This window comes from Anomaloglossus baeobatrachus, chromosome 2, assembly GCF_048569485.1.
Source record: "Anomaloglossus baeobatrachus isolate aAnoBae1 chromosome 2, aAnoBae1.hap1, whole genome shotgun sequence".
Lineage (NCBI taxonomy): Eukaryota > Metazoa > Chordata > Amphibia > Anura > Aromobatidae > Anomaloglossus > Anomaloglossus baeobatrachus.
The window spans coordinates 464248792-464272783 of record NC_134354.1 but is presented as its reverse complement, the minus strand read 5'-3'; the positions used below and the strand labels follow the sequence as shown (position 1 = coordinate 464272783).

General features: G+C 40.4%; 1 protein-coding gene across 2 annotated transcripts in view; it reads right to left on the bottom strand.

Annotated features, from left to right (window-relative positions):
* Positions 1-1009: 1009 nt before the first annotated feature.
* Positions 1010-23992, bottom strand: part of CALN1 (calneuron 1) — a 650929-nt gene continuing 627946 nt past the window's right edge. For both annotated transcript variants that reach the window (XM_075334231.1, XM_075334230.1), the window contains exon 6: positions 1010-2082. In XM_075334231.1, coding sequence (XP_075190346.1) covers positions 1955-2082 — 128 coding nt within the window. In that variant the 3' untranslated portion in view covers positions 1010-1954. The remainder of the gene's footprint in view (positions 2083-23992) is intronic.

Genomic DNA, 23992 nt, shown 5'->3' with positions numbered 1-23992 from the left:
CACATACAATTAGTTGATTGTTATGATTGTTCTTTTACTGAGACAAAAATAATTAAATCCATATTGTTCTACAATTCTTCTGCACGTATAATATGCAAATATATGTGTTATTACCTTGTGACTACATTTACATTCACACTATACACAGGAGAAAAGGAAATCAAAATAGATTGAATACCAAATGTAATGTCAGAGTAGAAATCAGCGGGTTCTGCCATTGAATTTCTGTTTCTGATCACAGTTGAAACCACTCAGTATTTTTCTTTATGTTCTTCTAAAGAAAACCGAAGCTTTGTTCATTCAAAGAACAATTCTTATGTTTGCAGATCAAAAATCGCTAGAAGGTTTATAACACTTAATCCTTATATATTCTTGTTTTCCCAGTTATTTAAACATTGTTTACCTAAACATAGAAATATACATACTAAAATGACTTACAAAACGGACATACGAAACAACATTATTTTATGGACCCAAAGTTATAATTGTAAAAACAAATAATAAAAATGTAAACTTAAGTTTTCAAAGGCAAATTCTGAATTGGGAAATAGAAAATAGCAAAATGAATTTAATGGGAACCTGTCATGTGGAAAAGTGAACCTGTAGATATGGGGTTAATCTGTAGGTTAATAGCATTCTAAACCTGCCTGGCACCTGCACATTAAAACCCAGCTGCCGGGAGGAAAAGAGCTTTAATCCTCCCAGCAGCGATACACTTTCAGTCATGGAGGCGATACTGGAGCGGGTTCAGTCACCGCTGTGTATGGACAGCAGTGGCTATAACAATGCCTCCCGCACTGACTGACAGCTGCTCAACATTAGAGGAAGCTGTTAGTCAGTGATGTGGGCCACCGCTCTCCATACAAAGAGCAGTGATTAAAGTGGCTGCAGCGCCGCCTCCTTGAATGAAACCAGAATGCTGCTGGGAGGATTAAAGTTAATTTCCTCCTGGCAGTGTGGTTTAATGTGCATGCATCGGGCAGATTTAGAATACTATTATCCTGCAGATTAACCCCATATCTGCAGATTAATAGCATTTTTCCATGTGACCAGTTCCCTTTAAAGTGTTGACTTTATGAGAGGTCAGGAATGAAAAGGCATTCAAAATACAGCAATCCTTTTGAAATGGAAGTGCATAAAATTAATATTATGGCTTTGGCTATTCAATCTGCATTAATAATGGTAAATCCATGGGCACTAGCACATTGTTACACTATCCACATATCTGCATTTAAGAGATGAACATTCATTACAGGTAAGTTATTCAAAGCATCAGCGTCGTTCTGTCAAACATAAATCAACCGTACATCTAATAATATCTTCAAAGTGAATTGACTTTCCAATTGTGCCATTGCTGTTATTATTGCTTCAGTCATCATAAAAAGAATTTAATAGACACATTAAAACCAAGACATTTTTCAAAATTTAGAAATCGATGAGTTAACTGATACAAGACAAATTTTCCTCCAAGAAGGGAAAATGAACAAATAATGATAACACGTGAAAAGGGAAATCAATAATAAGCCATTCATTTAGGATGCTTCCTTGGTTGCCATTGGCTTAGTGCAAAAGATAAAATTGATTCATTTCTGAAATTTCAGGTGTGTATGAATAATGCTTACAAACCACGTACATTTTACCTGTCAATGATCATAGGCATCTGTGCACAGATTCGACATTGTAGGGAATCTACTTAACTTTGAAGTAATAATTCAGAACTCCTGCAGATTTATTGCATTAGGAAACAAAACCATTAAAGCATTAAGACAGCCCTTTTTGTGTCCCTGCCAAGAAGGTTCAATTGTTCTGCACATCACTTCTCAACTGCTGGCCTCGTATTGTTGGCAGAACGATTCTTCTCGCAGCAGTTTCCATTAAATATTCATTAAGAAAAATGTTCATCTAGGCATGCGCATGCATGATTATTCTTGTTCACAGTGCTATGGTGAAAGACCTACTCCATGCCACTCCGAAGAATCTGGTTGGCTGCAATCAGCATGACACTTATGATAAAGGCCATGGCAAATGCACATATAAGGCTCTTCCGTACACAGGTTTGCCTGTTCTGCTTCTGGGAATGTACTGAAACAAAAGCAAAAACATAAAAAAAATATTAACACAGAATCTAATGTAATTATACAAACTGTTGAGATATCATTTTGAAATTTATGCAAAGAAAAGACTTAACCTTAAAATTAAGCCAACAAGTAAAACAAGAATTCTTCTACAAATCCTGCAGAGAACACAAACGTTAATTTCATGCAGTGAAAAGAGAAAAGGCACCTCAAGTGTGTTGCGCCTAATATAAGACAAGTAAAGGATTATATTTGCTCACCTGCCTGGGTTGTGACCCGACAGAACTCCTTACTTGTAAGAATAAAGGGCTGCTGCTCCGACCGCTGACCAACACGAAACATATTCAAACCAAACAGGAAAAAAGCAGTGATTTCTGGGCGCTGCCAAAGAGTGAAGAGAAAGGTGTATGTTCTCTGGATCTTTATTCATACAACAGATTTTGAAGACTTCGAAACGCGTTGCTAGAATAAAGATCCAGAGAATATATACCTGTCATGTCCCCCCCGGAGTTCGCCTCTGCGACCTCTGCTCTGATCACCAGGCGACGCCGTGTTTCCACCATGGATGGTGATGGGAGAGGAGTCAGTGCCAGTGGCTCTGCTGGGTGCAGGCTCCGCTCATCCACTAGGCCCGGTTTCCCTGGGACCTGGGATGCTGTGTATTTAATCTGGGATCCAGCTAACCACTTTACCATCCATATTTGAAGTTTTGACATGACACTAGTCAGGTACAGAATATGTTTTTAACTTTAGTAGGTTAGGGACTGTCTCAGATAGGTACACCGTGACGAGGTGAGACAGCTTCTTACCTTTTTGCAAAAATGTATATACTAAGTACCCTGTTTATTAAGCACTTGCAATTTATTTATTTATAGTCAGGGTATTTTTTCTACAATTTTCTCCTTGGTTTTTTTCCGGTTTCCCTGGGACCTGCAGTATCACTGGCTGACTGTAGATGGCGTGTGTCTTCCAGCTGAAGTTTACCATCATTCAGCTGCAGCCAATGGGAAGACACTACACCCTTCTTATTCCCCCTCCTGAAATCTGACCACTATCAGAGATAGTTCTGTACTCCTGGTTAATGTGCTGTTTGTATTTTGATTACTGTGCGCTGACCTTTGCTTGTTTTTTGACTACCCTCCTGCCTGTTGTTTTTGTACCCTGCTGCCAGTTCCGGATTTAATCTCTGCTTTGTCTCCTCACTACGCCCTTGCCTGCCCATTCTGTTCCTGTTTAGCATTTACTGGTTTTTGACCCTGCCTGACCACCACGGACTACAGCCTACCACAGGTGGTGATCTCTGGGGCTCTGTGTAATTTCAAATCCCTGTATGGGGGTTAAAGGGTGGCAGAGTTCTCAGGGTCCTACTTTGTGAGCTGCCTTTCTCTATCCTCCCTTTACAGACAGTCTGTGTCTGTAGCTCCAGGCAGGCGCTACAATACCCTTGTCTTTACTCTGTGCCAGTGCTCGGGAATCACTGCTTTTTTTTCCTGTTTGGTTTAAATATATGGCAGACATGGGAAGGATGGAAGCTTCTGACATCTTTGGACCCTCACACACTGTGTTCTTCCCCATGTTCAGTATTTCCCTCATGGCTTACTGTAAATCCAAACACCATAGAAAACGGGTTTCAGACATATGTGCCGATGGTGCTATTGACTATCATGGTGAACACAAAGTGATTGTGTGCTCTGTTGTGCACCATTTTGGGGCGGATAATTGTCTACTGGAGGCAAATAGCCAGATGTAGTAAACGTCCACCTCCAGTAGGTGTATATGTCTGAAAATGATGCATGCCCCGTAAACACAAAAGTTCAAATCCAATTTTGTGGGAAGGTGAGCCCCAATGGGACCACTGAATAATGGACAAAGTGCAGTGTGAAAGTGGCCTTACAGCCAAATACAGATATTAATTTTATTCCGTTTTTTTGTTTTACTGTGCCGTGAAAACAACAATTATCTGTATACTCTGAGTTGCTATGATGGAAGCTTTTTTAAATACCTTTCTTAAGGGGAACTATTTAAAAATAGTTATTGGTTTGTTTGTTTTTTATTTTTGTGGTTTTAAAAGGTTTTTTAATTTGAACTCTACTTTTTTGTTCCCATAATGAACTTGAAGCCAATAATTGATTGCTTTTATAATAGTTTATTACCTGTCAGTGTTTTACTAGTAGGCAGATGCATATTACATTCCTGTGAGATTTGTCTCACCCTACTCCAGAAAAGATCCTTATGGGGAGAGGGAGGAAATATGGTTGAGAGAGGTAGCCTATCCTCTATCCCGTCAATCACCTTGAACATGGAATTTAAAGGGGTTAAAACTTCAAAGACTAATTTTCTTAGCCTCTGATTAGTGCCTGTGGACATTGATATTGTGAAATACATAGTATTGAAATTCTCTTCTGAGGTGCCTCCGTAAAAAAATCAAAGAGTTAAAGAATTCTTTCACTAGAACTACTGGATTTTTCTTTTTTTTTTTCGTTTTGCTGGGGTGATTATTTAATTTTAAGTGTTCCTTACAGTATAAATACAATAACTTTTAAGGCTGTTAAGTTTGCTTTATATAAAATAAAATAAACCAGATGAAAAAAGAGTATATTATGCCAAATAATATTTTATTTTAATGTATTAAAAGTTAAAAAAATATGCACAGAATTTTTTTTATTTAGATTAAAATGTCAAAAGACAATGTTAAAGAAACAATATGCTGGGGTGACTAGATCTTATTATGTGAATATATATATAGTGTCTATGGATAAAGGAATAAAAACTTCTCATGAGGCACCTATATATAAATCCTTTTTTCAATAAAAAACCTATAAATAGGATAATAAATATTTAAGTATATAAATACATCATAAAAAGCTCAATTGCCAAATCCAACCTAAAGACTCAAAGTAAATTCAAAGATCGCACATTGTGGCCAATTGAAATTAATAGTAGTATTTTCCCTCCTATAAGTTAATTAAGGTATATTTAAATATCAGTAAGCTCTAATAACAGAGATAAAATCAGTATGTATCAAAACCCTTAAAATTAACACTAAATAGGAAAAAATACTAGAAAAATAAAGTGCATCCATAGCCAGAGCAAGTACCATACTTACAAATATACATAGCGGTCAGAGTGTCCCAGCTGCCTCAACGTACGTTTCAAGTATGTATTTTCCTCAGGATTGCCGCAATGTGCAATCTTTGAATTTAATTTGAGTCTTTAGGTTGGATTTGGCAATTGAGCTTTTTATGATGTATTTATATCCTTAAATATTTATTATCCTATTTAGAGGGTTTTTTTTTATTGAAAAAAGCATTTATATATAGGTGCCTTATGAGAAGCTTGTATTCCTTTATCCACAGACACTATACAGTATATACTCGCATAATAAGTTCTAGAGTCACACCACCTTATTGTTTGTTTATCATTGTCTTTTGACATTTTAATCTATCTAAATAAAAATGTTTCAGTGCATATATTTTTTAACTTCTAATAAAATTAAATATTATTTGGTATAATCTTTTTTCATCTGGTTTATTAGTTATTTTGAGTTGAGATACCGTTACTTGATTTTTTGGAAATTCAGTTTGATATGTTTGTATAAAATATGATGCATTCTGGCGTAGATGAAAGTTTTTACAGAAACTGGTGTAAACTAATCCAACCAAATGTGTCTGATGAAGAGTAATCCACAATGGTGCATCTAGTCTACTTCAAAGCTGGAAAAACTATGCATATAGCTTTTTCTCTGTTCACAGAAAATAAATTAAATAGACTGCATCATATTAAAAGCCAAAGACAACTACTTAGTCAACTGAAGTTTAAAAGTGTGCAATTAGTCTTAAGACATTTTTTTTAAAAAGTCATCTTGCTTTGATGTTATAAATTGAAAACTATTAACTCTACATTGTGACCATTTGAATGAGGTCATATTTTTAACCAATTTATTAGATTGGACACAGTTAGGAATAAGCATTTTTTGCTTCCTTTCGTAAGATCAGTTTTTTAAACCACTGTTATTATATACACTTCAAATATTTGCACTATAATTATACAAATACATGATTAAAGCAAATCTCTGCATATAAAATTATAGCTAAAGTGACATACAGAACTACAAACCACTACAATGTTTTATATGGAACCTTAATAGGGTAGCTATACATGTGCATCGGTACCTTAACTATACTTTTTCAATACTATGATTTCATTTAAAGAGAACCTGTTAGGTGTAATATGCACCCATAACCGCAAGCAGTTCTGGGTGCATATTTTTAATCCCAGCCTAACTGTCTAAGCCTATGGTAGCATAAATAAAGGGATCTTTACAAAGAGTATTTCTATAGATCCTTTATGATGTGCTAATGAGGCCAGGGACTAGTCGCAAGGGTGTTATTTCCCTTGGCGAGTCGGCCCCCTTGGAATGAAAGCATGCCACGTGGGTGTGCTAACATGCTGATGAATGCGCAGCATCAGAGGCATGGTCACTCTCACTTTTTTGCTGCCACAGTGGCCGATGCTGATTTTTGGCTCAGTGTGCATGATCAGAAGTCCCTGGACTTCTGATCATGCGCACTATGAAGCAAGGTGTATGCGTCCTGGCTTCAAATTGGTGTAGTGCGCATGGTTGGAAGTTTGGGGACTTCTGATCATGCGCACTGAGCCAAAAACCAACGTCGGCCGCTGTGGCAGCAGAGAGGTGAGAGCGACAATGCCTATGATGCTGCACATTCATTAGCATGTTAGCACACCACGGGGTGTGCTTACATGCCAAGGGGGCCGACTAGCCAGGGGAAATAATGCCCTTGTGACTAGTCCCTGGCCTCATTAGCATATCACAAAGGATCTTTAGAAATACTTTTTCTAAAGATCCCTTTATCTATGCTACTAGATGCAGGGACTGCTAGGCAGGGATTAGCAATATGCACCCAGAACTACTCTTGGTTCTAGGTGCATACAGGCCCTAACAGGTTCCCTTTAAGATGATCTATTTTAACACAAGGCTACATTTTCATGATGCTTGTATCTCTACATGGTTTACTACATTCCCTGCAATGGATCGTTGAGTCTGTTGCAAAGCTAAGCTAATACCACAGGATAAAACTGAGATAAAGAGAGATTAATTAAAAACAAGGCAGATAACTAATGAAAGCTGGAATCAAGCAGATAATAAATCTACTGACAGACCAAAATCTAGAAACTGCTTTCAGTTTCTGTGTGTCAAAGCAAATCATATAGAGAAGTGTATCAGAAAACATCATAATTATTACTCCGGTAAATGCAATTCACAATCTCAAATTAAACAGTGCAAACATTTAATAAAACGATTGCATATGTAACAATTGAAAAAATAGAAAGACTATGATAATTTTAGCATAAAATATAATGTTCTGGCTAGTGATGAGGGAGCACTAAAATGCACGAGTACTCGGTACTCGAATGGAGCAGGTCGGACGCTCGGGTGGGCTCGATTCGAGTAACGAGTATAATGAAAGCCAATGGGAAACACTTTTCTGGAGAACCTCCCCAAGAGGCCTGGAAAATCACTGAAATGGGTGTAAACTGGGCTCAAATGGAATGGGAATAGCATGGGGAAGATACCTGGACACATCTCTGACTCCCAGGTCACTGCACAAAACATTGTTATCAGAGTATTACACCACTTTTTCTGACTGACAACAAAATACAAAACCGAAGTTATAATGAATTTTACAGGAAAATATGTTAAGAAACATTCTTTCCCGTATAATGACTTGTATATAAAGCAAAATAAAAAAAAGAAAAAAAAAATGCTGTAAAAACCCTGAAAGAGCTGACATGCTGCTTCTTTCAAAAACAGAATAGCTTTCCATTTCAATCAGAAAAAAACAGTTGTGTACATAAGATTTATTACATCTCCTAGCTTTTGCTGTAACTGTAAAAATCAGCTTTTAATTTGCAACGAACTCATGAAAAAATGCTGCAAAAATACAAAGCAATATCGAAACATGGGAACATAGCCTTAATAGCAAGTTCATATCTCACCGTACTACCCCGTCGCCTATGACTATGTATTTCTTCACCAAGTGTATCAAATTAACCTGTATAACAGTGCTGTAATGATCCAGCTGGTTTTTCCCTGCTGCTGGTTACACCCAGCTCTGGCCTGGTCATGTCATGGGTTAACTTCCCTTGCCACGTTCTGGATCCCAGGACACTACGGTATATATTGCCTTTCTACCTATGGCTCAGTGCCAGTGATATTTCTGCCTTGCAACGTGTGTACTGGCTCTAGTGAGTGTTCCCGATCTGTCCTACCTCCCTGCTACTGTGTCCTGACTTTGACCCTCTCCCATTTGTCTGCCTGTCCGACCCCCTGATTTCCCGCTCCTGTCTGTTGTGTGTGTTTCCCTCTGCATACCTGATCTCCTGGCTTCTGACTCGGTTCTGCTTTCTGACTTTGATATTGATCCTCCCTTTGCAGTGACCCAACTTTCCTAGCTAGACCCTGACTGTTTGACTACTCTTTTGCCCCCTGGTGATTCGCCTGTTAACATTGCTGAAGTTACTCTGCTGTACTTCAGCTGCCTTTCCGTTACAGTGTTTCTTTGTCTCTCCTTCACTACTCTGCTGCCACCAAGTGGGGATTACGCTGTACTGCGTCTCACTAGCCTTTGTACAGCGTGACAAGTGCCTATCTATACATTGCAAAATCATGCAAACAGGTTCTCTTTATGATCATCTCATAGATTATGGAAATTAGCCATCCTGAAGTGTAACTTTTTTCTAGCTCCTCCAGTGAATATCTTATTGAATGGTAAGTAAAAACCCATTGTGTTGAGGTCACTAATTAGACCTATAACCTGAAAATGTGATATTCTGGCTTACTGGTTAGTCAAAAATCTAATTCTTTTGCTGGACCTATATCATGGTAGCTGAAGTGGCCTATAACAATTACTTTGCCTTCATTTTCTGCCTCATCTATTTGCTTTATGAAGATATTTTCTCCTGTTTCCATTATACTTGGGGACTTACAACAAACTGCTTTCATGAGTTATTTTGTCTTTTTATCCTTATTTCCTCTCAACGGAAAAACACATTTTCAGTAGTCTCACTTATAGTATCATGCAGGGTCGGTTTTAGGGAAGATTTTACATATAAAACACACCTCAGTCATAGATGTAATCTGGCCATGACTCTGCTATCCCCAATATAATAATTTTTTTCCATATTATTCATTCTAATTCCTCCATTTTGTTGGTGAGGCTATTAACATTAGTATGCATTCACTTTATGCATGTGCAGACATAGAGGGGTACATAGCAATCAGGGGGCCCCATAGCAAAAGTTCTAATGAGGCCCGCCCCCCCCAAAAAAATCATATTTGGTTGCGTCACATAAAGTATATCTCACAACTTTTGATCCTTACAAAGTAATTTTCCTCCTACTGAAGCTGCTAGATTCTTTCTTTCATTGCACCCATAAAGTATGATGCCAACAAAAGTGCCCCACAAACACTGTATAATATCCCAAAGTGAATTCCTCCACACGCATAGTATAACAATGCTACTGTAACCCCTTTTAACAACTCGGCAAAGTTTTGCCCCTTACACAGTATGATCCCCAAGTGTGACCGCTACACAGCCCACCTTGCAGTATAATAAGCATATAATATAATGGCCCACACACATCTTTATGCTGTCTAATGTACTGTATACTGCCCCCACTAGCCCTTCTAACAGTAATGTCATGCATCTGGATTCGAACTCTTGTCTCTGCAGTTGGCCTTCCTATCTGCTGGACCACAGCAGATACACCTTTTCTTCCGGGGTTTAGACTCTATTATCCTTGCTTTAATTCTTTTAGGGTCACATATATATTCATTTACTCATTTGCTTGCCCAATCACCTTTGAGTGCAGCTTTAAAAACTTTCCTCCTGCTGGTATTTCTCATGCTGCTGATAGTCTCACCTTTAAGTCCAGCTATAGATATTAGTTTCTGTCAGTAAGTGAAAACTAGCTAGCATACCTCTCTTTCCCATCAATGTTCTCAACTCTGCACCTATCATATGTTTGCTATTAGTAAGTAGGTGGGATATTCTTTAGCAATATACAAGCTTTCTTGTATTTTGTTGTTTGTGTTACTCATTCTGGGATCACTTTCTACTTTAGCACACCTTCTCTTCTGTTGGTAATTTGCTCTCAGCTCTGCCCTCCAGTTCCTTGGATGTAACGTAAAATGTTCGGCAGCCAATCAGGAAGATTCAGCCTGAAGTACCATAGATTAATCTGTGGTCATGCCTATTCCAATTCCCTGTAACAGCAAGCCACCCACTAAGCAGGACTCTGAGGTACGCCGAAACCCTTTAACCCCTGTACAGGGATCTGGATTTACTGCAGGGTCTAGGGGTTCACTGCCTAAGGTAGGCTTCAGTCCAGAGATGGGGATAGTCACCAGGCAAGGTCTAAACCAGAACGTCAGCAAGAAACAAAATGGGAAGGCAGGGGGGATGTCCAGAAAAACAGGCCAAGGTCAAATCGAGATGTCAGGCGAGGTACAAAAGAGCAGGCAGGAAGAATGTCCAGAAAATAGGCTGAGGTCAAATCCAGGATGTCAGGCGAGGTACAAAACAGCAGGCAGAAGGGATTTCAATAAATAAAGCCGATTTCATGCAAGACATAAAGCAAGGTTTACAGTACCAGGAAGGATGTGGCTCACAGCAACACAAGACTATATCTGGCAAAGATCCATGAACACTGAAGGATATAAAAAGGGTATGGTGCCTTCCTATAGGCTGGAGTAGGAGCTTATACTAGCTGGAAGGTACACACCCCTACAGTCAGTCAGCAGTACTGCAAGTTCCAGCCAGACCAAGCCTGGTGAATGTGTGACGACTCCGCCCACCAGAGCCACCGGAACTGACTTCTCCCCCATCACCAGCACTGACTGCAATGTGAGCAGAGCAGCGCCTGGTGACCGGGGCAGACATTACCGGAGCAGTCCCTGGTAGAGACGTGACAGTAGAGCGGCACCTGGTGACCGGGGCAGATGAGAGATTAGATCCCGTGATCCCAACGTATTGTTACCCCTCTATAAATCACTTGTAAGGCCACATCTGGAATACGGGATCCAGTTTTGGGCTCCACATTTTAAAAAGGACATTCAGAAGTTAGAGTCAGTTCAAAGGCGGGCAACTAGACTATTACAAGGAATGGAAGGCCTCCCATATGATGACAGGTTGAAAAAGTTAGATATGTTTAGCTTAGAAAAAAGACGTCTCAGAGGAGATCTCATTTATATGTATAAATACATGTGTGGTCAATATAAAGGACTGGCACATGACTTATTCCTTCCAAAGACAGTACTAAGGACTAGGGGGCACTCACTGCGAGTGGAAGAAAAGCGATTCCGAAACCTAAATAGGAAAGGGTTCTTTACAGTTAGAGCGGTCAGACTGTGGAATGCCCTACCACAAGAGGTAGTAATGGCAGATACTATAACAGCTTTTAAAAAAGGGCTGGATGATTTCCTCAGTACACAAAACATTGTTGGTTATAAATGACTTAGTGACTAAATGTAGAACTGGTGGAGGAAGGTTGAACTAGATGGACCTAGGTCTTTTTTCAACCTAAGTAACTATGTAACTATGTAACTATGTCACCGGAGAAGGCCCTGGTGGAGACGTGACAATAGAGTGGCGCCTGGTGACCGGGCAGACTTCCTTGAAGCGGGCCCTGGTAGAGATGTGACAATCCCACAGGAACCACTAGGGACTGCAGGGTTGGGATTTCAAGTCTGTACAGTAACCAGGAGGGTCAGTTGCAGTTTTTAGCATGTTGCCATTATCCCTTGTGAGTTGCTATACGATACGAACATATAATTTTCACCAGCGCTCTAAATTTGTGCTGAGAAGCCATCATGATTTCTGTGGACACCCTGACCGTGCAATTACGGTCCTTATCCTTGCAGGTGGCAGACATAAAGTGACAATAACAGCAAGTGTCATCCACCGCTGCAGAGGTTTTACTCTGTCCAAAACCATCTTCTAAAGCTAAGTTAAATTTAAGAGAGTCTTTCCATGGGGAGCAAAGTTAATTCACCATCTTTCTTTCTTCGTGTAATTTGTATTTTCGTATCTATCCTGCCTCATCCAGAGGAGAGAGTCAATTTGTGGGTATAATTCTATCGTTGCTACTTGGAGACCCTCAGGCTTGGGCATGTTCTCTGCCTGAGATTTCTCCTATTTTTTTTTCCTCAGTTGATATCTTTTTCTCTGATCTAAGGCTCATCTATGATTATTCTGATAAAATTGCAGTCCCTGATTCAATTACTCGTAGGTCGATTGAGGTAAATCGTTAAGTGGAAGACAACTGATCTTAGTTCAGATGCTGGGCAGTGGAAACCTCCTGGAATTAGCCAGCTTTGCACATTCAATTCTGCCTTGGTCTTTCAAGTCATATATGAGATTTGATAGTTCATAGTTCATCCCAGTTGTCCTTGGAAGAAGCCATACATGAACAGACATTTGAGGGTGTTTCAGTGACTACTCCCTCTCATCCTACTGAAGTAGGAGAACCCATGCAAATTGGGATCTGCAGAAAGTCCAAGGAGGGTGTTGAACCTGAACGACCTGCTCATTTCTGTTTAAACTGAGGTCGAACATGCCATGCATTGATTCATTGTTTCAGATACAATAATTTCCTAAGGGTAGGGAAAAGTTGAAAAAGGTCTTTTGATAATTTCCGATTGGATCAATAGAACTGCAAACCACAGAGGAGGGCTCCTTACTTTAAAAGTAGGAGATTTTGTGAGCCTATCCTTAAAAATATCTCCTTCCAAAAGTTCCATCAAGGAAATTTGCTCCTAATTTTGACAGTCCATATGCTGTGACGGTCAAGCTCCAACTCTCAGTTGCGTGGAGGATTATTAATTCCTTCCATTCCTTTCTTCTTAAAAAGTTTTAAGAGGTCTCCAAGTCCACAGGATGTCATTGGGTTTGAATTGGAGGAGGAGAAGGAGTATGAGATGGAATGACTTTTGGGTTCCAGACATGTCAGACATCGCCTGCAGTATCTCTTTAAATGTAAGAGATTTGTAGCACCCAGGGATATGGGGTACATGGTTCCAGGCAGTGTCTCTCTTTGGAATGTCATGGTGGTAGTTGTTACCCGGTTCTGTGCCCTTGGCCCTATTTGTTATGGGGATATTTACAGGGGATTGTTGAATAAAGTTTATACGTGATGTCACTTGCGGTGTTGCGGCTAAGTGCAGGGAGCCCGCGCTGCAGAATGTCTCTACTGGGGCTGGTTGTACTAGCAGCTAGCATGGTAGTCCCTCGGCAAGTAGGGTTTTGCCCCAGCAGGTGTATGGTGTAGTGGGTGTCGGAAGAAGGGAATCCACACAGGTATTCAGTGCAACTGGTTTACTCACTTTCTTGAGATGTTAACTGGTGTCCCGAGGCCAGCTGGTTTCACCTCCAGGTCCCCTTCGTCCCAGTGCCAGTCTGGTTCTCTGGTACCTTCTTCCCCTGCACTGGTCTCTGGTAAGTGGGTCCCCATGGTATAGAACACTGGGGGTCCCCGTTCTGTGGTTTGTCCACTTGTGTCCACCTGACGGTAGCGTGAACCTTGTGGGGTTGGAGTCTCTGGTTCTGTCCCCGGTTGTCCCGTTGCTACTGAGTCTTCGGATTCTTTAGGGTCAGCAAGGTCCTTGATGGCCACCTTTGCTGTGCAGGTGTTAACAGGTCGGTTTGAAGCTCTTTTCTGTCCTAGGGTCCTGTAACCTGTCGGTGCATAGTTCTGGGAGTACTGCACCATACTCCACCGGCAACCCCTTCTCCTGGGTATCAGGTCAACGTTAACCCGAGTCACAGTGTCACTTCACTTCCACCTTCACACTCCTGCTGTCAACACTGTTCTGACTACTCTCCACAGTCTGCCCCTCCCACCTGGTCAACTAGTGGAGTAGAGTGACTCCACCTCTAGGTGGCCATCCATTGGTCCCACCCTAGCTAAATACCATTGTATGGGGGATTGTTGGGGAAAAACTGGGATTACCTGGGTTTTGGTTGGTACCAGCATTGCGGTTCTGGGTCCCGAAGGGGATGTAGGCCCTGCATCCTTGTGGGGATGCAGCACCTTGTAGCACCCTGAAGGGTTCAGGGGCGCTACAGATTCAGTCCAGAGGAAAATTCCTGGGTTGATGTGAAAAATTTGCACATGGATCGCTTAGTGAGAGAGTTCTGTCAGCGTTTTCAGTGGTTGATGATCTCAGTGGGTTCAGAGGCCTCTTGTAGAGGGGAAGCAGTACTGTCATGAGTCTGTATTCAAGCCCTTAACTTTGTAATCTGTGGTTGGCTTCCATGTTTGCTAGACCTCAGTAGATCCACCTTTTCTTTGGGTGTTTAGTTTCTGTTATCTCTGCTTTAGTTCTTTTATGGTAACAGGTGTATTAATTTATTAATTTGACTGCCCAATCATCTTACAGATGTGGCTTTAAATACTTGCCTCCTGGCGGTATTTCCTCCTGTGATAGTCCCATTTTGAAGTCCAGCCATATTGCTGTTACTTTCTGCCAGTCAGTGGAAACCAGCTAGGATACCTCTCTGATGTTTATGTTCTCCACTCTGCACCTATCTTATATTTGTTATTAGTAAATAGGCGGCATATTCTTTAGCAATGTACACCCTTTTTTGAATTTTGTTGTTTGTCTTGCTACCTATGAGATAATGTTCTACTTCAGCACACCTTCTCTTGTTAGTAATTTGCACTCTGCTCTGTACTCTTTAGGAGGGACGTGAAGTGCTTTATGGCTGATCAGGCAAAGTAGGCCCGAGTTGCCATCATTTAGTCTGTGGTCAGGGCTATTCCATCTCTCACTGGAACCACTAGGGATTGCGGAGTTGAGATCTCTAGTCTGTACAGGAATCGCAGGGACAGTTACACTTTTTTAGTGTGTATCCTTTATCCCTTTTGAGTTACTATATGAAATAACAAGTATAATGGCACACACACAGCCCTCCACACAGTATGGTGGATCCCGCACAAACCTTTACACTGTATATTGCTTGCATACAATATAATGGCCCCCACTTAGCCCTCCATAAATTATAATAGCCCTCATATAGCCCTCCAAATATTATAATGGTTACCACATAGCCTTCCATATAGTATAATTGGCCCCACATAGTCATCTATATAATATAATGCACACACCCATAGTCATGCATATCATATAATACACCCCACATAGTCCTCCAAATCATATAATGCACCCACATAGTCCTGATTGTTGTATAATGCACACCCAAAAGTACTCCATATCATACAAGGTATCCTCCATAGTCTTCCATATAGTATAATGCATACTCCATAGTCCTCCATATCGTAAAATGCACCCCCCATATTTCTTCATATAGTCTAATGCACTCTATAGTCCTTAATAAAAATATAGTTCACCCCCATAGTTCTCCATATCATATAATGCTTCACTATAGTCTTGCATATATTATCATTATAAACCATCCATAGTCCTCCATATAGTAGTATAGCCATTAGTGTAGTCACCGATTTAAAAAAAATATATTCACCTCTACTCATTCCCCTGCTGCTCTAATCTTCGTGGTGAGCATTTTGCAGCTATCCACATCTCAGCACAACGGCACGCTGTAGCAATGTCATCGTGCCTGCTTTGCTCAGACGTCAAATCAGTGATGCTGAACTAAAATTAAGTAGGAGGGTGCGGATTATTGTACCATAGAGGGGAGAGGGAGCAGGAATGCTGGAAGGATTGCAAAATGGAATTGTTCTATTTAAATGCTGTCATTAGAGATTAACAGCATCATTTAAATAGATTCTGTTATTAGGATCAACCCTCCTAAGCTGTCAATATAGACATGCAGGTCACAAAGAAAGTCACAAAATGGTCTATATTATGAGAGGTTGGAAAGGTTAAGCTTGTTTAGCTTAGAAAAAAGATGTCTCAGAGGAGATCTCATTTATATGTATATATACATGTGTGGTCAATATAAAGGACTGGCACATGACTTGTTCTTTCCAAAGACAATACTAAGGACCAGGGGCACTCATTATGGTTGGAAGAAAGGTGATTTTGGCAGATAAATAGGAAAGGGTTCTTTACAGTTAGAGCAGTCAGACTGTGGATTGCCTTACCGCAAAAGGTAGTAATTGCAGACATTATAACAGTTTTTAAAAAAGGACCGGATAATTTACCTAGCACACATACCATTGTGGGCTATAGATAATTTAGTGACACAAATATATAATTGGTGGAGGAAGGAAGATTGAACTTTATGAACCTACTTCTAGTTCTTTTTTCAATCTATGTATTTATTTAACTATGTAAGTCTCCAACTATGATACCTTAATATCTGCAATCCAATATGTTATTCCAGAGAAAACCATGTTTTTCTTACATGTAAATGAACTGCTAAGATCTATGGGCTGGACACAAATTGGTATAAGAAACAGCCTCCAGTACAGATTTCTCACTGGGCTGACACTTTGCTCATAACCACACACAGCTCTACAATGAGATCACAGCTAACACAACAGAGCTAACACTTAATGATGGGCAGACCCAGAGATACCAGGGATCGACGGGTCCAACTGGGTTTAAAAAAAACCCAAAAACGGTACAGGCCCAGTATTGATATTATATATCTAGCTGGACACAGGTCCCCATATAAGTCTATTGGTATCTGATTCAGGTGCTTAAGAATGGTGGCAGAAGGAATAAGTGGATTAGAGAAAACGCTTCATACTTACCAGTCTCAGAGCAGCTGCACACTGCTTCCAGGGCCACTCACTCTTTTTCCGGGGCTGCTCATCATCTTCATGCATATGCACTGCTTCCTTCCCCCACCAGCAGTCAAAAAATTAGCGTACGGTCCCAGCCATGTTCTTATCTTTGCTGAGTATCAAAATGAGAGGAACTGCATGTGGCTCTTTTTTTTAAAAAAGTGTTTAATTAAATATTTTTAGAAAACAAAGTGCAGTCGTGTCCCCCCCAATTTTGAAACCCAGCCATGATAATGCCGACAGCTGGGAGTGGGTATTCTCAGGCTGGGGGGACTCACGCTAATTCGACCCCCGGTGACATCACTCAGTGCAAAGAGGTCATCTGAGGTTAGGTTACCTGTGATCACAGGTGGAGGACTGTGGGAGCCTCCAGTTGTGACTGCTAATAACCTGAGTGACCTCACTACTCATTGTTGTGGCTCATTCTCTGAATGAAGCTCACAGCGGGTGGGCATATTCTATGCCCACATGCTGTCACTTCAGATGAGGCAGAACTGGAATCATCATGGGACCTTGCGTGGATTACTTTGGACCTGGGTGCTTTGGGGGTTAATAAATGGGTGAAAGAGGGTTTTGTATTTTATTACAAATAAAGGACCTTTTCAGTGTTTGTGTTTATTTCTTTTCTCTTACAGACTAGTAATGGGGGGTCTCATAACACCTCTCATTACTAATCTAGGGCTTATTCTTAGTTGTGAGCTATCATTAACCCCTTATTATCCTGATTGCCACCACACCACGGCAATGGGGATAAGACAGTTAAAGTTCCAGGATTTTCGTACCTAATGGATGTGGACCTCCCCAGCCTGAGAATACCAGCTCCTGGCTGTGGGCTTTATCATGGTTGGGTATCAAAATTTGGGGGAGACCGCACACCATTTTTTAAATTATATATTTAAATATACACTACCGTTCAAATGTTTGGGGTCACCCAGACAATTTAGTCTTTTCCATGAAAAATCATACGTATATTTATCAAATGAGTTGCATAATGAATAGAAACTATAGTCCAGACATTGACTAGGTTAGAAATAATGATTTTTACTTGAAATTATCTTTTTCTTCTTCAAACTTTGCTTTCGTCAAAGAATGCTCCCTTTGCAGCAACTACAGCTTTCAGACCTTTGGCATTCTAGCTGTTAATTTGCGATGGTAGATATTTCACCCCATGCTTCCAGAAGCCCCTCCCACAAGTTGGATTTGCTTGATGGGCACTTTTTGCATACCATACGGTCAAGCTGCTCCCACATCAGGGTTGAGATTTGGTGACTGGGCTGGCCACTCCATTACAGATAGAATACCAGCTGCCTGCTTCTTCCCTAAATAGGTCATGCATAATTTGGAGGTGTGCTTTTGGTCATTGTCCTGTTGTAGGATGAAATTGGCTCCCATCAAGCGCTATCCACAGGGTATGGCATGACGTTGCAAAATGAAGTGACAGTCTTCAATATTCAAAATTCTTTTTATCTTGTACAAATCTCCCACTTTACCAGCACCAAAGCAACCCCAGACCATCACATTACCTCCACCATGCTTGACAAATGGAGTGAGGCACTCTTTCATATCTTTTCAGTTGTTCTGCATCTCACAAATGTTTTTCTGTATAATCCAAACACCTCAAACTTTGATTTGTCTGTCCATAACACTTTCTTCCAATCTTCCTCTGTCCAATGTCTGTGTTCTTTTGCCCATATTAATCTTTTCTTTTTATTAGCCAGTCTCAGATATGGCTTTTTCTTTGCCACTCTACCCTGAAGGCCAGCATCCCGGAGTCGCCTATTCACTGTAGACGTTGACAATGGCGTTTTGCGGGTACTATTTAAAGAAGCTGCCAGTTGAGGACCTGTGAGGCATCGATTTATCAAACTAGAGACTCTAATGTACTTGTCTTGTTTCTCAGTTGTGCAGCGCGGCCTCCCACTTCTTTCTTGTCTGGCCTGTTTGTGCTCTCCTCTGAAGGGAGTAGTACACATCGTTGTAGGAAATCTTCAGTTTCTTGGCAATTTCTCGCATGGAACATCCTTCATTTCTAAGAACAAGAATAGACTCGAGTTTCACATGAAAGTTCTCTTTTTCTGGCCATTTTAAGAGTTTAATGGAACCAACAAATGTAATGCTCCAGATTCTCAACCAGCTCAAAGGAAGGTCAGTTTTATAGCTTCTCTTATCTGCAAAACTGTTTTCAGCTGTGCTAACATACTTGCACAAGGGTTTTCAAGGGATTTCTAAACATCTATTGGACTTCGTTCTAACACAGTTAGCAAACACAATGTATCATAAGAACAATGGAGTGGTGGATGTTGGAAATGGACCTCTATACACCTATGTAGATATTCCATTAAAAAACAGACGTTTGCAGCTAGAATAGTCATTTACCACATTAACAATGTATAGCGTGTATTTCTGTTTCATTTAATGTTAGCTTCATTGAAAAAAAATGTTCTTTACTTTCAAAAATAAGGAAATATCTAAGTGATCCTAAACTTTTGAACAGTGTATTTTTTTTAAAAGCCGCATGCGAATCTTCTTATTTTTATACACAGCCAAGAAAACGTGCACGCCTGGGGGCTGCAGCCTGTATCTGTATGCTTTATCATAGCTGGGTAAAATAATATGGGGGAATCCTATGCCACTTTTTTATTTATTTATTTATTGTTACACCAATTTAGACCCAGACAGCGTGTCACATAGGGTGGGAGTGCTGTCTGACTGCAGCCAATCAGAGTCGCAGGGACTGCCGGTGAGCAGGGGAAGATAATGATTAGCTCCGGAAGTAGAGTGAGTGGCATCGAAAGCAGAGTTACAACCACGCAGAGACCGGTAAGAATAAAGCACTTGATATATTATTTTTTCTTCGATTTTTTTTTTTTACCCGGGCAGCTGGATTCGGATTGTTACCCAGAGTTCCCTGAAAACTCCGGGTTCACGAACGGTTCTTTTGAACACGGATCTGGATTTTTACAGTCCAGATCCGCCCATCACTGTAATGAAACATAGGATATTTATGTTGTACTTACACAATTTCCTTGCTGGGGTCCTCTCACAGTGCTTCAGCTTTCATCTCACAGGCAGTCACTGGGGGGGTAAAGCAGTACAACAGAGCTGACAATACTGCAAATGTGTTTTCAGCTTTGCTGTATTGTGTTAGTTATAATCAGGTACAGCCCTGTAGCAGAGCAGACAGCAGTAGCAGAGGACAAATGCTGCTGAAAATGTTTTTAATGAGACAAAGGTCACTACTGCTGTACTGTGTTAGCCCTGTTATAATGTGTTAGTTCTGATATCACAGCAGAGCTGTGTGTGATTATAAGAGCAATGTCCTTTTATTACAAATCTCACCCTGAGAATGCCCCCTTTTATTTAAAATAAGCTCTGGAAGCAAATTCTCAGGATGATCTGTGTCTGACCCACAGAACATAACCCATCATTTACATATAATACAATTGTGGCTTTCTCTTTAATAAGACATGAGATCGTAGATATCAGGGAATTATTTTATTTAACTTTCTATGATTTACAAGCCCATAGAGATGGATTAGAAGGGTTGATCCTACTGACAGAGTCGCTTCAATTGCTTAAACAGTGGCAATCACAGCTTACTCCCCCTGCAGCTACTCAATTACGCCGTCACCTGACATGGGACATATCAGTGCATACAATACTGGTAAAGAACAAATCAACTTATCATTAAACTAATTTAAAATACAAATAACAATTTTCAATTGTAAATACAGTCATATGAAAAAGTTTGGGCACCCCTATTAATGTTAAGCTTTTTTCTTTATAACAATTTGGGTTTTTGCCACAGCTATTTCAGTTTCAAATATCTAATAACTGATGGACTGAGTAATATTTCTGGATTGAAATGAGGTTTATTGTACTAGCAGAAAATATGCAATCCGCATTTAAACAAAATTTGACCGGTGCAAAAGTATGGGCACCCTTATCAATTTCTTGATTTGAATACTCCTAACTAGTTTTTACTGACTTACTGAAGCACTAAATTGGTTTTGTAACCTCATTGAGCTTTGAATTTCATAGGTAGGTGTATCCAATCATGAGAAAAGGTATTTAAGGTGGCCACTTGCAAGTAGTTCTCCTATTTGAATCTCCTATGAAGAGTGGCATCATGGGCTCCTCAAAACAACTCTCAAATGATCTGAAAACAAAGATTATTCAACATAGTTGTTCAGGGGAAGGATACAAAAAGTTGTCTCAGAGATTTAAACTGTCAGTTTCCACTGTGAGGAACATAGTAAGGAAATGGAAGAACACAGGTACAATTCTTGTTAAGCCCAGAAGTGGCAGGCCAAGAAAAATATCAGAAAGGCAGAGAAGAAGAATGGTGAGAACAGTCAAGGACAATCCACAGACCACCAACAAAGACCTGCAGCATTATCTTGCTGCAGATGGTGTCAATGTGCATCGGTCAACAATACAGCGCACGTTGCACAAGGAGAAGCTGTATGGTAGAGTGATGCGAAAGAAGCCGTTTCTGCAAGCACGCCACAAACAGAGTCGCCTGAGGTATGCAAAAGCACATTCGGACAAGCCAGTTACATTTTTGAAGAAGATCCTATGGACTGATGAAACAAAGATTGAGTTGTTTGGTCATACAAAAAGGCGTTATGCATGGAGGCAAAAAAACATGGCATTCCAAGAAAAGCACTTGCTACCCACAGTAATATTTGGTGGGGCTGTGTGGCCAATGACGGCACCGGGAATCTTGTTAAAGTTGAGGGTCGCATGGATTCAACTCAGTATCAGCAGATTCTTGACAATAATGTGCAAGAATCAGTGACGAAGTTGAAGTTACGCAGGGAATGGATATTTCAGCAAGACCATGATCCAAAACACCGCTCCAAATCTACTCAGGCATTCATGCAGAGGAACAATTACAATGTTCTGGAATGGCCATCCCAGTCCCCAGATTTGAATATCATTGAAAATCTGTGGGATGATGTGAAGCGTGCTGTCCATGCTCGGCGACCATCAAACTTAACTGAACTGGAATTGTTTTGCAAACAGGAATGGTCAAATATACCTTCATCCAGGATCCAGGAACTAATTAAAAGCTACAGGAAGCGACTAGAGGCTGTAATTTTGGCAAAAGGAGGATCTACAAAATATTAATGTCACTTTAATGTTGAGGTGCCCATACTTTTGCACGGTAAAATTTTGTTTAAATGCGGATTGCACATTTTCTGTTAGTACAATAAACCTCATTTCAATCCAGAAATATTACTCAGTCCATCAGTTATTAGATATATGAAACAGAAATAGCTGTTGCAAAAACCCAAATTGTTATAAAGAAAAAAGGTTAACATTAATAGGGGTGCCCAAACTTTTTCATATGACTGTAATTGTGAAATATATAATCTATAATATAACATTTAAATATGATTACAAAACCTCACTTTCTTACAGTCATTGCTTCTTTAGCTCATCTTTACTGAAATGCAAAGTGGTTATTTAAAAAGGCAGAAAAAAATGTCTTATGCTCAATAGAGCAAGTTATATTGTGCATTGACATTTCTAAAGTTCAATAATGGAGTTAAAGTTCAAAAATGGTCAAAACTTAAGTTTAAATGAAAGCAGGGAACCTTGAAACTTCCATTTTAGAGTATAGGAATAGCTAAAATAGAACAGGATTTTTTGTTAAAAAAGCAAAATTATTCAGAAGCCAACTATGTGAAAAGTAAATATGACTCTGCAGTTTAGGAATAGGCGCTTTGGCAGTTTTCTTTAAGATTACATGCTGAATACCAGCTCTGTCCTCTGGAACTGTAAAAAGATTACCGTACTTAAAATCGTTGTACCAAAGGGAAGTTTTAAAGAAAAAACTATGTTTTAACCCCTTTACTTTCAGGCGATTTTCCATGTTTCATTTTTTCCTCCTCTTCTTCGAAGCGCCATACCTTTTTTTTTTTTCAGCATTGCTCTGATAAGGAGAAATTCTGTGTTACTGTGAGTATCGGCACTCTGCCGGCATTCACAGGAAACACGCCAAGGGTCATCATCTGCTATCTACTGTTACCCTGTGATCGCGTTACAGGGCCACCATTGGTGGGGTGAACAGCGTGATTTCCACTGGAGTGCTTTGGATCACACCTGTTAGCTGCACATGTCTGAGATCAGATCAGCAAACATGTGCATGGAATAATGCGGAATCACCACGCAAGCTTGTATTACAGGAACAGACACGCCCAAGGACGTACCAGTACGTTCTTGGTGGCAAGGACATGCTAGTACACTCTTGGTGGTGAAAAAGTTAAATAGCATAAGAATATAATATGGCACATCAATCGACAAAAGAATCATGGCGGATAGGGTCTTAAGGCCCAGTCACACGCAGCGACGTATCTAACGATATATCGCCGGGGTCACAGATTCCGTGACGCACATCTGGCATTGTTAGCGACGTCGTTGCGTGTGACATTAACGAGCAGCCGTTAATGGTGCAAAATACTCACCATATCGTCCATCGTTGACACATCGTTCATTTTAAAAAAATCGTTGATTGTTGAGGACGCAGGTTGTTCGTCGTTCCCGAGGCAGCACACATCGCTATGTGTGACACCTCGGGAATGACAAACTACAGTTTACCTGCGGCTGCCAGCAATGAGGAAGGAAGGAGGTGGGCAGGATGTTACGGCCTCTCATCTCCGCCCCTCCGCTTCTATTGGGCAGCTACTTAGTGACGCTGCTGTGACGCCGCACGAACCGCCTGCTTAGAAAGGAGGCAGTTTGCCGGCAACAGTGACGTCGCTAGGCAGGTAAATCCGTGTGATGGCTCCTAACGATATTGTGCGCCACGGGCAGCGATTTGCTAGCGATATCACTACGTGTGACGGGGCCTTTAGTCTCCGATTCATTAAAGCAATTAAGCAAGATTTCTCACATAAAATGGTTGAAAAAATGCAACATTTTTGTGCAGCATGGATTTTTCACGTTTTCAGCCAACTCTGCTAATATGGTGTGAGCTGCTTGTCTACTTCATGATCAACTGTCACATACCTGAAACCTCAAATCTTACTCCAATCTCTGAAGTAAGATTTGTGCCAAGGCACACGCCACTTTTAAGACATGGCTGATACTTTAAGAGGCTTCTTATTGAATCAGGC